Source organism: Plectropomus leopardus, chromosome 13, assembly GCF_026936395.1.
Source record: "Plectropomus leopardus strain MGB_pleo_1.0 chromosome 13, ASM2693639v1, whole genome shotgun sequence".
NCBI lineage: Eukaryota > Metazoa > Chordata > Actinopteri > Perciformes > Serranidae > Plectropomus > Plectropomus leopardus.
This window is the reverse complement of record NC_142188.1, coordinates 8,173,375-8,192,125: the sequence shown is the minus strand read 5'-3', so window position 1 is coordinate 8,192,125 and position 18,751 is coordinate 8,173,375. Positions and strand designations below refer to the sequence as shown.

The window sequence follows — 18,751 nt, the reverse complement described above, 5'->3', positions numbered from 1 at the left end:
ATATCTTTGCACCTCTTGTCTGCACTTTTAATTTATTTTTAATGGTGATTATTTAAAAAATGTAAATCATTTAGTTATTAATTTTACCTTTTATATCTGTTCTTTTACTGTGAATCTATCCTTTATTACATTATATATTTCATTGCTCTGTAAAGCACTTTGATTGTATGAAATATGCTATCCAAAAAAGATGGCTTGCCTTGTCTTACCATTGCCACAAAAAACCCCAGTAATTTTAGCTTCCTGGACACAGGAGCTGCTGGTCCTCTGCTGTGGTTAGTTAGTTTGTGTTATTGTGTTACTTTGGTAAATCTGAACCAAGTCCTTAAAACACCAACACACAGTAACACAAATCAAACACTTGATTGAGGCAACGGTGGACCAGTAAGTCACCGATGTTAAATTAATGTTTTTCTTAATGGAGTATGGCTTTGCGGTGAGAAATGTGACGGTTTTTTAATTGCTGCCCCCGTCCACAGCAGTAGTTTGCTGAGCATCATGTTGGTTTTCCTGCTGCTTCTCCAACTGAGGAGGTGCTGACCAACATCTACTGTATGTAATACATTGAATATGAATGAGTACCTCATATAAACCCACTTCAAAAGATCCAAACTATCCCTCATGGGTAAAAATGTGCAGTATGTTAAGGGGATTAGTATTCCTGAATACCATTATCAAAGGAATTATAACACAAACACAACACCAGAGTAAAGATAAACATGTGTTTACATCTCTGTTTGGCTGTAAGTTGTGTTCTCAAATTTAAGACCGCATTTCCTATAAACTCCATATTTGCGTTCCACAGCTACGAACCTCTATAAAGGGAATGATAATTTCTCTATTTGGTGCAGCAAAAAGGGGGATAAAAGTTATCAGAATGTCTCATAACTTAATGTTTGTAATGACAACATAATGAGAATGCATTTGTGAATTTGCCTTTAAAAAGTCATTGAAAGGCTCGGGGAGCAAATCTTTTTTTTTTGCTTCTTTAGAGTCAAAAGTCTTTTTTATTTATTTATTAGTGAGTTCAAAAGGGCGGTACAAAAAAACCAATAACTTGGGCAGCAAATCTGGACGGTAAGTATATTTGTAAATGAAAATGTGAGATTGGAGTATGTTTTGCTCTGAAAGGTCAATGCCAGTCTCTCGTTAATGGAGTTCAACAATCTAGCAGATTCCTAATGCTGAACAAATGGCTAATTCTTACAAAGGAATGGTTTTATGAAACGATATGGCACGTTGAGCACTCAGTGAACAGGCTGTTGTCTCCCCGTCTAACCGTGATTACTTCTCTCTCCTCTGACAGAATACAGTGGACAAGCTGATAAAGAAGACCAACCTGGCTCTGCTGGTTGGAACCAACAGCTGGAGAGACCAGTTCATAGAGGCCATCACTGTGAGCGCAGGTAAGCCCAGTGTGTGTCCTGAGTGTGTGTTTATGAGTTTAATGGTTCTGGAGTTTACCGGGGGTCATCTGAGGTGGTTTGAAGCAGATGTGTGTGGCGTATAAACTGTTGCTAGATTGAACAGCTGCAGTTTTACAGTCGGTTGAGCTCTATGTGGTCCTCTGCTGCATGTGCCCTAACGATCAATATAACCAAAACTATCAGAAATCTCGTGTTGAATGTGTGCGCATGGGTGGTTTACCATTTTAATGATGCCGATTGCATCAAATGATGGCAGACTGTGTGTAAAATGAAGTGGGGCGATTTCACAGTCCAACGGAGTCAAGTGTGTTGCGTGTGCGTGCGCGCATTTATGATATCTAATGGTTACTGGGAAGTGGACTGGCCTGGTTTGATGGTTTTGGACAGACAAACACTGACCAGATGGGAGATAATGTTCAGAGCAATTGTGTGTGTGTGTTTCAGCCTCCACAACGACAGAGGGACAAGGATGTGTGTGTGTGTTTATGTGGGATAGAGAGAAGGGAGAGAAAGAGGGGAATATTTAACACTTATCTAGTCTCTGTCAAGACTTGTTATGAGCTTTGCTGATGTTAACGTCTCATGAAGAGGGAAAAAGAGAGCATACATGTGAACAGGGAGAGATAAGGAGGCCTCATGTGTGAGAGAGAACATGTATTATGCAGAGATTGACGGAGACGGAGGGAGGTTGCGTGCAGTGAGAAACATGCATAGTGGGGGAAAAGAGAATGCATGCTTAAAGAGAAACGTGCTGCTTGGAATATAAGGATGCATTTATGAAGACAAAGTAGGAAAAAGGGAACAAGAGATAGAAAGAAATCATGCAACAAGTAGTTTAAGAGAGAAAGCTGGTTGTAGAAACACAGAAAAAGAGGAAGCGTTTTTTTTCTGTTTCCCTGCAGAATCTTCACAGTTCATTGGTTAGTTGTGGTAACTTGCCCTCTAGAGGCAGAAAACATTACTGCAGCTCATCAATGGAAAAAGAGGAAACAGAGAGAGCTTGATTCAGATTGCAGAAAGTTCTCAATGCTGAGGTGTTTCCACTTCAGCATTCACGCCAACAAACAGTAGTTAGCTGTAGTTTAGTTTAGTTAAGTTTAGTTTATTATGAACATCTTTAGCCAAAGCCCAACATCAGCTAATCTTCCTGGGGTTCGACACATAAAACAAAAAAACAAATCACATATAAAATGTGTTTTCTTGAAAGCAACTTTATTTATTTTAATAACACGATCTGGTAAAGAGTTCCATCCTATAATGGATCTGGAAATTACATTTGAGGAGAGTTTTCCTCGTTTTAGGTGGTAATAGTTTATCCACCTCATCAACTACCACTACACCACTGGCAACACATAACCTCTTATAATGCTGTTATCTATTGTTTTTTTTTGTTGTTGTTTCTTGTAACTTAGGTGTCTGTTAAGATTCACAATATGATTTTTAATGTATCAAAGTAACACTTAAAAATTACTACTTTTATATCATATACTCACCCTGTTTAAGGTTGATTTTTCACGTCTTAAAGGTGAAGAATCCGAGAACATGAACATTCTTAATGAACTGAAGTGAAACTTTATATCAAAACATGCATTTGCAAACTCTCACACAACTTGTGCAATATAATCCAACTTTTTATCCAGTCGTATGCTCAATACTTTCCTAACACGTGTTTACTACTCAAACCTCTTATGCATAAACAGTCGAGCGGTGCACCTCAGCAGCTCAGTGGTATGCATGAAGAGAGTTTGAGTGTATGTGCTTTCACATGCTCGTTACTCAAATGCAGAGGTGTTTTTAACAGTAAGGATTTAATGAAAATACACAAGTTTGGGAAGTTCTGAGCATACAGCTAGACAAATGAGACTTGGATTGCACTGAATGAGTCGTGTGAGAGCTTATAAACTGATGTTTTCATATAGTTTTGCTGTTGTTAAACATGATCTTCTTTTGCCTCAATTCATCAAGAAAGTTTGCTGGTTTTGGATTCTCCGTTCACTGTGGAAGCATCTGAGAAAAAGAGAGTTTTCCTCACAAATTCAACATAACGGAGTGAGTAACTCATGTACAAATGGTCGTTTTGTGGGTGAAGTATTACTTTAGTTTGTGAGCTTTAGTGCTGCTAGTGTGCATTTGAGCACCTTGGACAGAGTCAGAGTGTTTCCCCCTATTTTCCTAGTGTCATATTTACCAGACTGATCTGAAAGTACAATTGATCTCCCCATATAATCAACAATTGGTGTTTAAATGGCTTATTTATGCCCACTTGCGTTGGGTAATTTAGTTCCTATCTGTTGTTGAGCAGGGGTTTTATTTTTGAACCCCCAAAGAGTGGGCACTGATGAATGATTATTTTGAGAAAAGCTGCTTGCTCATTTTCCACAGCTACAGTCAATCAGCAATTCAGGGTAACACGAACTGCATATTGTGTGTTGTTTATTTTTGTTTGAAAATAGTGCAAATAATTGCTTTGAATGCAGAGTTGAACAAAAAAAAATCACCCAATTTGCTGCTGCTGCCTCTGCTACTGTCTTTGAAACTGGGTTTCTATTTGAGCATTGTTTGTCTATAGCCTGCTCAATCACTTTAGTGCCTTCAAATAACTTTATCCTGTGTGTGTGTGTGTGTGTGTGTGTGTGTTGTGTGTGTGTGTGTTTGTTTGTGCTTTAGTTAGCCAGCCTGTCAGCCAGCCTTTGTTGGCGAGCTGATGCCATTAATGAAAAGGCCTGTCTTCGCTCTCTTATCTCAGATTAGTTTGTCTAGGCTGACAGAGTGCTCTGTGTGTGCGCGTGTGTGTGTGTGTGTGTGTGTGTGTGTGTGTGTGTTAAAGAGAGCTGTATAAAGGCGGTGAGTGCAGTTTCCACCAAAGACAGGCTCTTTCTCTCTCTCACACACACACACACATATGGCTTCATTAGGTTGCATTCAACAACAATGGAGTATTCAAAGGTTCCCCTGTGTCTGCAAACTGTAACAGGTCAACCGTGACACACATGCACATGAAGTTGACAAGCCAAATCACATCCAAAACCAGATCAAACAGGAGGGTGATTGGTTTTTCAGGGCCTTTAAATGTGAAGCTGATTGGATTGGGAGAGTTCAGAGTGTTTGAGATTAAGAGCTGATTGGATGCTTACAGATCAAACTGGCAGCTGGTTGGGTAGACGGACATGCAGTTGCAAAGTGACTGATTACCATAGAAACACATCGCTAGCACATTTCTCTGCTCTGTTTGTTCAGTCCAGGAATGACAGCAGGAAGGAGAGAACACAGTAATGTTTTTTAACGCTGAAAAAAGTCACCTGCATGCTGAGAGAAGTAAAACAATCTCTTTTAAACTATGAAAATTAGTATATAGTGTGACTGAGACTTAACTCAACTGAGACTTAATAAGAAAGACAAAAGAAAGATAAAATAGACATTTAAGTGTGGATTTGTGATCATTACCACCAGCTCCCAATTGTCTGAGTTTAACTACATCACATCAAGACTCACTCACTTACACCCAGCATGTTTGTTAGAGTTTATTCGAACCCTGGAGGGTTTCCTCTTTTGACTCAGTTCATTTGTTAAGGTTTGAACAACGCCAACTTGTGTGGCGCCAAATAATCTCATTGCAACGCCTCTGAAACACGAGGCTTATTTTTCCAAGAGAAATGCTGTTGCAAATGTTTCATAGTGTGATGCTTATATTAAGATGTTTTTGTGTCTTTTTTCTGGTGTGTGATGATGGTCCAACTGTGGTTGGCTTAAGTAGGGACTGTGTTCAGATTGCAGACTAAGCCGTATTCTGTAATATAACTCCCTATGACTTGTGTCATCTCATCTTTCCTGCTAAAACTGTAATCAGCAAAGATGAAGTTGCATTAAGTGGCTTTTAGTGGGTTTATCCTTCAATATAGTCCCAATCTTTTTTCACTTCCTATTTTCCGTCTCGCTTTGCCCCATTTACTGCACTGCCTCTCTTTCCATTTCTCCCACCATCCCCCTATTAATTACCAAACACTGGAGGAAGGTCAAAGATTAATTACTTCTCCCGTGGAATACAAATGTGTTGAGGTCCATGATGGAGGCACGATGAGGAAATGAGGCAGCCAGGCTTTAACATGAGGCCAGACCGGGGTCACCTCCTCTGCGCCTGGATGTGATTGTTTCTGCCTTATGGATGGATGGATGGATGGATGGATGGATGGATGAATGAATGACTGCTGGAGATCCAGGAAAAAGGAAGTTCAATTCAATTCAATTGAATTTTATTTATAAAGCCCATTATCACAAATCACAATTTGCCTCAGAGGGCTTTAAAGCATACGGCATCTCTCTGTCCTTGGATCCTCACAACGACAAAGGAAATACTCCCCAAAGAGACCTTTAACAGAGAAAAAACAGTAGAAACCTCAGGAAGAGCAACTGAGGAGGGATCACTCCTTCAGGATGGACAGACGAGCAATAGATGTTATAAGAACAATAAAATTACAATAGATGACAAAAAGGTTTAAGGTAGAAAAGAAAAAGGGTTAAGCTAATAGATAATAAAGTATAAAAAACAAATCAAAATTAAGTGATAGTAAAACTATAAATCTTATAATTATACAACATTTAAACCATGAATCACAAGGTTTTTTTGAAATTGCATCAGTGTGAAGAGTAAAAAGAAAGAGTTTCAGACCTGTATCAGAGAGTCAAGGCTAGTGAAAGGCTGGAGTGAACAAGTATTTTTTTTAGTTTTCTTTTAAAAATATTAAATGAGCTGGCTTTTGTTATTGGTATTGTGTTTCATAGCCTTGGGTATAATTGACAAAGGCTTCATTCTCGATATTCGTTCGGGTGTTGCTGGGAACCTCCAATAAACCAGCAGCAGATGATCGCAGAGATAATTTAAGATACTTAAGTTTTTGGTTTGACAACGAAACATCTCAAACAGCAACTTAAAGGTCCAGTGTGTAGGATTTGGGATGATAAATTCGCAGAAATTGATTAAAATATAATAAGCATGTTTCTTTACTGTTAAATGACCTAAAAGAAAAGAAGAATAACAATTGTTGTCTTTTTATTACCTTAAAATGAGTCGCTTATATCCACATACGGTCCGGGTCCTCCCTCACAAAGTCCACTATGTTGCATCGCAATGGTTCTACAGTAGCCCAAAACGGACAAACCAAACACTGGCTCTGTGAGGGGTCGTGTCACGTATTTGTGGTTTCGTGTCAGCCGCCATAGTTAGCAGCCCCTCCACCACAAACCAAACAGCAGCACAGAAACACTCATTTGTAATGTGAAAAAGCTTATTTAGTGTTTTGACTTGTTGAAATCCCCTGCTGTGTTTGTTTTGGAGAGGAAGAGACCTCTGCAGATAATTCAGCTCCCAGTAAAAACCTCTTAAACAATGAACACTTAAGGGATTCTTAATGGAGTTTACATTTGGCACATGAGAGAAGTTTCAACTGGCTGCAACACACAGCTTCTTTAACTTAGTGAAAGAAGGAGAGAAAAGAAGAATGGAAAAATAGCAGGAGGGGGAAACATGAGGAGAATAGAAACAGAGGAGCAAAGAAAATTAGAGTATAAAAGTGATTTATAACCCATTAAATGAGCTAAAATGGCTCCAACATCTTTCATTACTGCCTGGAAGGTGAGAAATTAAAAGGGGGATTGAGTAAAGGAAGGAAAAAAATAATGTAATGAGGGACGATCAGTCTCTTCACAAAATGAGGCAAAAAAACAGCTAATTCTCTCAGATGTGTTTAAGGAGGTCTTATGCCGTTGTTGTGGGCACACCAGGTGGATTTGACAAACCTTTTTAACAAACAGAGGGCATATTTTTAGGGATGGGGATCGAAATATAGTTCTATAAAGACCTGGTTCTGCTTTTTTCAAAACCTGAAAATCGGTAATCTTTGAATTTACCGATAGTGCTATGGAGTCCTGCAGGTCCTATAATGTAACATACATCTCAAATCGAGTCACATCATTTAAATCCAAGAACACGTAAACATCACTTAAAAATAGTAATCCAATGTTGAAATTGGCAAGATAAGAGCAAATTAGCCAAATGAACGAGGTTGCATAAGATTTCATTGTGATGTGTTTAAAGTCGGCTCAGTAAAATGACTATTAGCCAAAGGAAAATAAAACATCATCATGATGTGTTCAAATGAAACATCAAGAAAAAGAAAATTTAGTTTTTGAAACTTGAAAAATCAGTTGTTTCGGGTCAGAAATTAGTCTTCCCGGTAATATAAAATGGATAGTAGTGATGGAAAAAGTGTTTAGTGCTGCTGATATATTTTTGCTACTGTTAGTTTTATGCTATAATGAAGGGGGCCTGTTACATCAGCCATGTTTATTGAAGGCTAGAAAGGTCACATGTTAAGCAATAAAAGCAAAACCAGATCTGTTAAAAACATGTTGTCGCCTCGAATTTCTACCAAATAATAGAAAAATATTGATAGTGGTATCGATAAAGACTCTGATCATCAAGGAGTCTCAATAATGGTATCAATATCAACAAAAACTAACAATCCCCATCCCTGTATATCCAGTCACACACACACACAAACACACACACAGAAAGCCCAAATGGAGACATGCTGTAAGTTGGCAGCTCATCCCTTCAAACACACACTGGTTCAAGGGTTTGAACAAGTCCAGAGCGGCTGTCACTGATACGGTGGTGGATTTAATGCAGCACACACTGATAAGATAGCTTTGTCTAATCCCATCTCTCTCTCTCTCTCTTCCTGGCTCTCCTTCCTCCCCTCTTTCATCCCGCCCAACTTTCTCTCTTATCTCCTCTCAAATGTATTAGATTAAAATCAAGATTAAAATCACTTTAAAGGAGCCTTGAATATTTTTCTATTCTTGGCCGAAGACATTTGGAGTTTGTCATTGTTGCTCTCATCCTCGCTCTCCGTCTGAAGAGTCTGATTATGATCTTGATGTGTAGAAGTCCTCCGGAAATCATTCTGGCCTCATATATGGCAAAAGATATGTGTTGTTGCTTATCACTTCATCAGTTCAATTAGGAGAAGATTGCAGATTTGGAACAGCTTTTCTGCTAAAATGGCAGCCATGAAAAAGACATTTAAAATCTGCCAAGACTCAACCTTCAGGTCACCACATCATAACAACTATTTGGCATTTAGGCTGCACATGTGTACACACATGCACACAAAATCCTGCTGAAACCATGACATTCATCTCAGAGCAAGAAACCTGCATTTAGTTAGCCATTAAAGCGCTCTGAAATGTCAGTGTGCAGGTGTGTGTGTGTGTGTGTGTGTGTGTGTGTGTGTGTGTGTGTGTGTGTGTGTGTGTGTGTGTGTATACACACACTGACCTGTTTTCCCTTGTTCCCTTCTTTTTGTGTTTGTTGCATGGCTAATGGAGAATTTTCCCCAGATAAGCTAACACAGTGAGACAGGGAGAGTGTGTGTGTGTGTGTGCGTGCATGTGTTCAGCAACGTGCGGTCAAGCACATACAGTATGTGACAAGCCCGCCAAGTTGCCATTTGGCGAGCAGCTCGTTTTGATGCTTTAATGCATTTCTTGACTTTCATATTCTTCAAGACCTTGACATTTCTTTTTTTACTGTGTGCAGTGTTTCTTCTTACATTTATCTGAAAGAATAAAGCTATTCCTGCTGCAACGCAGTGTCCAGAATAAATGTTGGCATTGTACATTTCTGCAAATATTTTGCATTTGTTCAATCATATGTAGCAGATGTTTAAACTTCACGTGTAATTACCCTTCAATTTTATGTTGCGACAATGTTGTGGTCAAGGGCGCAGGTTTAGTTTCAACATTTGGGAGGACACATGAAAAAGGAGGGTTAAGAATCCTCCCCCAGGAAATTTTCAGCATCAAAACCTTGATGTCCTGTCTTCTGGTGAATGTTTCTGCACCAGTCTATGCCTTCTCTGCAACAATTTTTGGCCACTTTCATGTTCAATATGGGAGAACAAATGCACCTGGTCTAAATATTGAGGGGGACTTGACCTCTGTATCCCCCAACAAAACTGTCTTCTCCTTTTGATGACAAACTCAGCTCACACAAAAAGTTAACAAAAGTACGCACATCCAGACGACATAGGTGCTGGACAAGAGATTATTTAAGAGAAGAAAAAACAAAGTCTGTACACTAGATTATGCTGCCATTATGCTCTCATGAATATTTGAATGGTGGTAAAAAACATCAAGCGTACAACAGCATACGTGTAAAACATACAACACATCACATATAAAATGTTGAACTTATCAGCTGTTTGCAGAAACTTACAATGCCAACACCTGAAACTATTGGCCATTTGTGTGTTTCTGCTTCCCAGGCAGCAGAAAGAGGGTGAACATGTGGGCTGATATACAGTGTGCAGGTGTGATTATTGCCCCTGACCAGAGGGTAAATGGTTACAGGTTAAGTGGAATTAATTAACATTTTAACCTTTTTTTTAAATCACCCTGTTTACCGCTGTCTCCATCCACAGCAACATGGTCTTGTTCACAGAACATAATCTTGTTGAGCTCAACTGTCTGACTCAGAGCAGCACAGCCACCAACAAAGGGACAACAAGATGGAGAGAGGAAAAATCAATGAAAAGGAAATCATGGGAGAGAGAGAGAAAGAGAGGTTGTTAGGACAAAGAGTGCAGGAGAAAAGTGAAAGAAAGAGATTTATGTGCAACAGCTCCACACTCCACTGCCCCATAATTACTGAGTCCACACCACGCTGTTCATCACCTGCTCCTCAGCGCGTGTGTTATTTATCGACGTATGTGTGTGTTTGTTTATATGTGTACACCCAAGGGAAGTGGACGAAGGTAATAGGTATTCAAGGAAAAACTCCAAAAGGGGGGACTTTTGGCGTAGAAGTGTTTGGAGCTGACATTAGTTGTGTTAAGAAAGAGAAGAACATGAGCGTGTGGTCATTTTACTTTGTGCTCTGTGGACAGGCATCAGATACATACCCTTAGGGTACTTTGGGGTACTGCAGTGGGTACAAATATATAAAAAAATATATATATATATAAATATATATATATATATATATTTATATATATATAATTTCATTTTTTATCTGTTGTGCATAATTCCCATAACAATTACATCACTAAATTGTAAGTTATCAAAAACTAATCCAAAAAGTGTAGATCTTTAATGCCATCTTAGCGTTATTGCATTATGACAAAAAAATTGTTTGCCACAAATTAAGTGATGAATTCTGAACATTTTGAAATGTAGCATTTCTACATATCCTCATACAACCATCCACAAATACAAATACTGTAAAATACTCAGTAAATGAGTGCTCCAAGAATGACACCCTTGCGTTACAAACATAATATAAAGTTACATACTTTATATAAACTTACTGAGGTTAAGGTGGTTTCTCAACACCACACACATACCACAACAACCGCCTTCCTGCAGGAGAGCTCCCCCCAAAAGGAAAACTTTTTAAAAGCAGCTGCTGCTGCTGTGGTCCATGGCTGCTCGGGTCAACACCGGCAGAAGTGCTGGCAAACTTAAAGCTGCAAACTGTAGTAAGACACAGGAATAGCTGAAATTACGTCTTTGAAATGACTGGATGCGGTGAGTTACTACACTGCGATGAGAAAGCCCCGGACGGTTTAGGCGAGTAAAATCATGTAGTTTCAGTTTAGGAAAAGAAATGTGTTGACAAAATAACTGGTTTCACACAGGACACAAACACCAGTCTCTTGGGGGAAAATCTTGAATCTGTGTGACTCATTCAACACCCCATCCTGCCTCCTTATGAAGACTTTCACTCTTTATTCTACTTCCTTCTTTACTTCCAATAGGACGTTGGTCGTGTGATTGCATCCTTCCCGATTGTGTTGGTTGTATATGAATTGGGGTGCATTACATTTCAAAAGTACACATACAAAGGTTGCACGAGAACAGCCTGAGCATTTTAGTGTTTTTCAGTTACAAGGTTTGTATTAGGTAAACCAGACACTGATGGTGTAGTTATGTGTTTTACCTCTCCATGTAGGCATATTATTTTTCTACCAAAAACGTTTAAGCCAGTCAGGGCTGAAAAATAAAAACTTTCAAAGGGGGTAAATTATTAAAGAAAGTTTCTGTACCACTTTCTAAACAAATAGTAGTGGAGTTATTCTTCATTTCTCTTACTGCAAATTACACCTGCGCTTCATTTCACATTTGCGAGGGGTTTTTGTGTCTTTGATGTGCAGCAGAGAGACCTAAATGCGACCATATGTGAGTGTTTCTCACCCTGCATCAGCCCTGCTATGTGCAAATAAACACTTTTTCAGTCACTGGCATTGAACTGCAGTTCACATCACCACCTGTCTGTCCTTACTGTGCATTAACTGTAATTTGAATCCTCCAGAAGGGGAATGACAATGAAGGGTTGACTCAGTGACTGATTATATAATTGATTTGTTGCCTGGCTGACTGATTGGCTTGTCAAACGACAGGCTTACTGGCTCTTTCACTGAGGGACTGTGCGTTCATTTAAAACATCTAACATCAGATGTACAGCATGTTACATAAGCGCCGCTACTTGTTTGGCAAAGTCATTATAACGTTCCAGTCTTGCTTATCAGCATGTCAATGGTTTGAATGATGAAGTTATATTAGTTAGTTAATTTCATGCTGTGGTGTGTGATTATGTGTGTTTCCATGTGTGAGAGAAACAAACAGCATGATGGGACAAGTGGATCATGAATATGTCAGCATGAGATCTGACAAACACACACACAACTGTCATTGCACAGTTAAAAAACTGTGCCTGTTAATTTGAAGAAAGCTGATATTTGTTTGGCAAAGAATGTAAAGGAAAGTTCAGATTCACTGTACAATGAAGGTTTTTTTATATACATTACCGACAGTCCAGAAGATGCTTTGAAGATTACAGACATGTCTTCACGGTCACAGGGAGGTTTTTTTTAAAAGATCTGGGGTGTTCACAAAATGTGACTTCTTTTTATTTTTGACAACTATGGCGGCTTACTTCTGAGACTGGAATAAAATCATCAGTGTCAAAACAACACTAACGAGAGGCACAAACTGTGGCTGTGTTTGAAGATGCACGGATGACTGACAGGCTGTCCTGTGTGTGATATTTCCAACAGTGCGCTGTGTGTGTGATGTTCTTGCCTCCATTTGAGATTCAGAGTCTGTGCGTATATGCCTGTGTGTGTGTGTGTGTGTGTGTGTGTGTGTGTGTTCGTCGTTGTGCAGGCCAAGCATTCGGTCTTAGTGTGTGTGTTCATGTGGACCCCACATTTGGGTGAAAAATACATGTTCCCCTCAAGGGAGGAAAATTAATTCATGCTTGTGTGTGTGTGTGTGTGTGTGTGTGTGTGTGTGTGTGTGTGTTTGTAGCTACCCCTATGAAGCCTAACATGTTTTCTTTTCCAAAGTCTCTCCCCTTATTCTGTTATTCAGCTTTGAGTTTTTCTGCACAGGATTTCATTTGTACACACCAGTTTCAAAGCCCTGTGTGTGTGTGTGTGTGTAAACATGCAGTCGTATGAATGATCCCCTGCAAGTCCCCCTGAGCTGGTACCATATCACTTTAAACACAAATTTCAGACACACTCATGTACCCACACTTCGCTTGGCTAGCAGCATGCAGAGACAAGCTGCTGTCCACATCTGCCCTGACCTATGAAAACGCAGCTTTTGGGCACGCTCAGTGAGCAGCAAGAGATAACACACACCCGACACCTCTGCAGAGTGAGAGACAGAGTATTGATATGTGTGTGTGTGTGTCAGATTAGATATTTCTTGATGTCAAGTACATCAGCATGCCGGTGCCTCTCAGTCAAAAACCCTGAGTGAGCAGCTGCCAGATTAACATGAGATGCTAACCAGTATGCAACTGATATAGATGCAGTCTTCATTGTTGCCCGGGAGATTTTTTTGTCCTCCCTTGCTCTAAATAAATAACAAAGATGACTGATCTCACGCACACAAAATAGAATGAAGAGACTTTTAATGGCATTTAGAGAGTGACAGAAAGTTGTAAAGGGATGAGGGAGATTTAGAGGGAGGAAGCGGGGAAATGACAGAGAATATTCAATTATATAAAGGCTATATCAGCAAAGTGCGACCAAGGATGAAAAGAGTGTGAACGACGGAGAGGGAGAGAAGAAGAAAGAATTACTTTTGGATAACCACTTTATCAGTATAACGCCTACTGAACATGGAAATAGAGAGACGAGAAAAGAGTGTGCAAGTCAGGCATGGACAGAAGTAAAGGAAGATGGAGAGGGAGGCATAGGAGAGAAATACTGTATCAGAGTGTGACCGAGTTTTTTCCATGTTTCATGAATATATAACCTATGTATTTGATACGCACTATAAGCTGTTTAACCACAGACAGCTGACAAGTATTAATGACACTTTACTGGTCAATATAGCTTTTTTTACTGAAATCTTTATTAACACAAATATTTGTGATATTGATGTGTCAGTTATGACAGACAAACCTGAGGACAAAAGCTGACAAATCAAAAACTGCTTGGGTGCATATACATTTTTACATTCTTAAAGAGTGTGTATCTGTTGGTTATTGTTCCAGTTCAGAGTTGTCTTTTTGAGGCTTGTAAAAAGCCTTTTTCCCATTTTCTTTCTAGTAGTGCTTCTTGTAGTCTCAGTGTGTTCATTTTTCCATTAGAAAGATTTCTTCCACTATTGTTAGCCATTGGTCCTTCGTTGATGGTGTTTCCTTACCCCAGTTAGTAGTAATAGCTTTCTTTCTTGCAACTAGCAGTGTTAAAATCAGTTAACAAAAAGTGACAAAACAACGTTCTGATTAAGTTATTAAGTTAATAACTTAAAGAAAGATTGCTTGCAATAGTCCACCTTCCACCATCTCTTCCCCTTTGTCATTTTCTCTCTCTTCCCTGTAAACATTAACAGCTTAAAAAGTGTTGAAATGCTGCTTGTCTCCTCAACCTGTATCGTGGACTCTCATTGGCTGTAGTTTGCTGATAAAGTCCACAACAGCTCCAGAAAATTTAGCATAATAGATATCTAGACAGCCTCTCCACTCAAGCCTTTGAATAGTCCACACATAGCCCTCAGGAACTTTACGTATGGCAGGCCAATGTCGAGTTTCGTCTGATTAGTTGGGGGGTTCAAATATCGTAGACTAGTGGCAAATTGGGGCTAAAGTCGTGAAGTTTGAACTAGGTATAACCACACGTGTCTGAGGATGCAAACCCATTTTGGTGTTGAAGTCCTGCATTTTATATGTCCATCCCTGAGCAGTACATATATGCAGCAAAATCTATAGGATCCAGGGTAAACTCTCGAACTTTTAAGTTTGAAATTTAATGAATAGCTACAGTCAAATGCCACATCGCAAACAGTTTATCAAATTGATGATTGATGATGCATTTTGTATCATAGTTTAAGTAGAAACCACTGGGTGGTCAAAACCGATTGCTGGATGATACCACAAAAGTGAAATATAGAAGTGGACACAGGTTTTAGCTCACTGTTTTTGGCATCTTTATCTTCATTAGATATTGTTACAATTCTCCCAATGTGGTCACCCCACATTGTGATTTCCCCGCCCACGTAATTAAACGCCCACACGCACAAGAACAGAGAATAAAAAGAAAAAGACCAGAGAGAGCAAGGCTGTGATAAAAGAGCACATATAAATATTAGTTGAAAGAAAGGGAAAGAAATGGCTCCATTCAGCCATTTCAGACTGTGTGGGAGGGAAGGAGAACTGCTGAAAGTAAAAAGTGATATAACTCAAGTAGAGAGTCTTATTTTATAATTTATTACCAACTGTGTGTGTGTGTGTGTGTGTGTGTGTGTGTGTGTGTGTGTGTGTTCCAAACCATAATAGAGGATAAGGCCATCGCTTTCTGTGCTGGCCCTCTACTGTTCATTTATACTTGATGATTTGATTTGTTCCAAGTGCTCACCCTGAAAAGGAAGCATCTATTTTTAATTACTTTAAACAAGGTACGTGACCTCTGTGGAAACTGTCGGCCCTATTAAAGTACATTAATCTTCGTTTTAACCCACGCTAATGTATAGTAATTGCACCACATGCAGCTTGGATCTGGTTCGTGAGTTGTGTTTAATGACTTCAATATCTGGCTAACTTTGTACTTACAACAAAAGGTCAGCACTCAAAGTGTTGACAGCCGCACTAATTTTGTGGAAACGGCCTGCCTCGGTTTGAGATCATCATGGTTTTAAGTCAGGCTACAATTCAAGTGTGTTTTTTTGCAGATGATTTACTGATTATTATCTGTTGTGACAGTTTTGCCAAGGCTGTGTTAATGCATGCAATCCCAAATGGCATATTTCAAAAGAAGGTAATTTATGAGTCATGATTAGATAAATATTAATTACTTTGCATGAGATATGTTTGTAAAAAAAATAAATATACATCTCAGGGAGTTTGTTTGCTGTGGTAGAAAGATACTCTTCAAATGCAGTTCAGTTTAGGGGGCAGGCAGTTTCTGTTTGCTTGTTGTGAGAATTTGAATGCATCACTGACTCCGAGAAGGTTAATAGTATGCAGCAAGTGAATGATCCGGGCAAAATCAATAAGAGATCATGGCTTTCACCGGGATTTACCCCGTCAGCATGTTTCATGGGAACAGCAGGTAGTCTCATTTATTCATTCATTTGACTGATTTAGAAACGGAGCAGAACAACACAGGAGTGTATAGACTGCTAATGGTGTGTGTGTATGTATGTGTATGTGTGTGTGTGTGTGTGTGTGTGTGTGTGTGTGTGTGTGTGTGTGTGTGTGTGTGTGTGCGTGCGCATGCGTGCGTGCGTGCTTGGCTCTACTCCATGTCCTGAGGCAGTGACTAGACTTTGATACTGACACACACACACACACACACACACACACACACACACACACACACACACACACACACCTTCCAGTCAGTGGATCAGAAATGTGTCAAACTGAGGTTTAAATTTCTGTCACTATAGATTTTAGCTCATAACGTGTCTGTCTGCTGGAGTGAAAGTGAGACACACAGACAGTCCTTAATCCTTGATACTTCAGGTGTCTCAGGTCGGCCACGGACAGATAACATCAGGAAGTTTCATTGATGTTTCCATGGATTGTGCTGATTGTCGGCTTAACATTGTTTTGTATTAATTGCCTGCTTTTTACATATCATACTTAACGCCATGATGCCTTACTCCTTTAAGCTTTTGATCCTGGTCAACTGCTTATATTTTGCTTTTTTTCTAAAAAGTTGTGTGTTTTATTTGTTGTTTTAATTGCCAATTTAACATCAGGTAGAGTTAATAGTCTTTCGGCTAACACTGGCACATTCAAATTGATGTTAATCAATGCGCATTGTCCCTGAGAATAAACGAATGAACAAGAAGGCTGTTCTTCTGCATCCCCCGTCCATGGCGGTACATTATTTAGCTTTTGTCCCGCCAGATTTGATTTTTCAAAGACACCAGCAAAACAACACAGTGCATTTAATAAACACAGCAGAAATGTCACATCTGACTGCTGTGTTAAAATGATGCATCAAACATTACAGGTACAGCTGAAAATGGCAATAGAAATAAACAGTTCCACATAACTCCACAATTCAGGTCAGCTGCCAGTTGTCTGCCCAGAGGTGATTGCTGCAATATCACAGTGATTCAGTCTATAGTATTTATGTCTCCAAGTGATCTGAGACTCAAGAGATTTGACTCGATTAGATTTGATTCCTTTGGGATTAATATTTCTTCATTAACATGCAATACTCAGTCAAAACGGTGCTGCACCTGTACTTCACTTTTTTGCTACCTCTTGTCTATATCATTCTGTAAAATCGTGTATTTGTGGACAGAGGGAGTGTGAGGAAATCAAAGGTTCCTGCAGCTTAATCTAAAGAAGAACTCAATTAGGTTATTTAATGCCTGTAAACACTCAGTGTTTTGCTCAAGAAGTCTTTTGCAGGTGAGACCTTTGGGGGAATCAAACCCTTCAGGTCACAGACCGCCACACTGACGCCCTCCTCATAACCTTTCATTTTTTCCTTCTGCCTAGGCGAGGATGATGATGACGAAGAGTGTGGAGAGGAGAAGCTACCATCGTGTTTCGACTACGTCATGCACTTCCTCACCGTGTTCTGGAAGGTCCTGTTCGCCTTCGTCCCGCCCACAGAGTACTGGAACGGCTGGGCCTGCTTCGTCGTCTCCATCTGTATGATCGGACTGCTCACCGCCATCATTGGTATGACGACAGATTGCAAGTTTAAACTCTAGGATACATTATAAAGTATTTAAGCAAATTAAAACAAATCAGCTCATCTTTTTAAGGGTTATTTTGCAATTAAAAGTCCGTAAGAGGCAAGTGATAACATGTATGATAACTGTATTCTCTAGATTTCACTGGTATTTAGTGAATTAATGAAAGCTTTCTGGATTTACAGTGTGACGTTATAGTGACAGAAAATAATTGATGCTTTAATAGAAGTAGTTTTAAGTACAGTGATAATGTTTATGTTCCTGTTGTATTACTACAGGGGACCTGGCCTCTCATTTCGGCTGCACAGTGGGCCTGAAAGACTCAGTCACAGCAGTAGTATTCGTTGCATTGGGAACCTCTGTACCTGGTGAGTATGTGGTCACTGTATGCTCTTGTATGTTCTGTACCATATGAATATTGATCCAGCACTATTGATGTTTTAATTATCTTAATTGTTGGACTTTCCGCCAGCTTTTATCAAAGACCTTTCACTCTCCACATTTGGCATTTAGCTTCTAAGGCCTTTATGAGCATAAATTCCCAGAGGTCTTCAACTTAGTGTATTCATCAATGACCCCTATTCAGGGAGTATACCTTGACATTTTCAATTCCTTGCTTTAGATATTATTACTGGGAGTTTTTTCCCCCTGATTTCTTTTCTGCAGCGTGAATACTGCAGAATAAAAGATACTGCTGTATTTCTGCAGTAATGGCTGTTTTATGAAAGCCTTATTGAAGTGAGCTCTTTGAAACAGCATCCAGGTGAAATACATTAAGAGGAGCTATCACAGGCAGTGGATAGGAGAATAAATTAAACAAATTACAGAGCACACAGAGTTGACTTTCACAGAACACATTGTAGCGCCTGCAGTGTGGCAGAAAAGCAACAGAGGTGTCAGATTTCCTGGAAAGAAGAAAAGTTTGTGTAGGAAGGTGATTTTGCACGGTATAGAACTTTTGAAGTGTATATCTCACCTTTGAGAAATTTAAATATTTTGGGCTGATGTGTTTCACCCAGAAGTTTGGACTCAAGTCTCATGATTTTGACTCGCGTGGCAAATTTGATGACCTTAGACTCGACCTAATAAAA

The 18,751-nt window shown here is 39.4% G+C and overlaps 1 protein-coding gene across 2 annotated transcripts in view; it reads left to right on the top strand.

The window, feature by feature from the left end:
* slc8a1b (solute carrier family 8 member 1b) overlaps positions 1–18,751 on the top strand; it is a 189,606-nt gene that overhangs the window by 156,148 nt on the left and 14,707 nt on the right. For both annotated transcript variants that reach the window (XM_088086131.1, XM_042501705.2), the window contains exons 7-9: positions 1,307–1,406; positions 17,461–17,646; positions 17,939–18,028. In XM_088086131.1, coding sequence (XP_087942257.1) covers positions 1,307–1,406; positions 17,461–17,646; positions 17,939–18,028 — 376 coding nt within the window. The remainder of the gene's footprint in view (positions 1–1,306; positions 1,407–17,460; positions 17,647–17,938; positions 18,029–18,751) is intronic.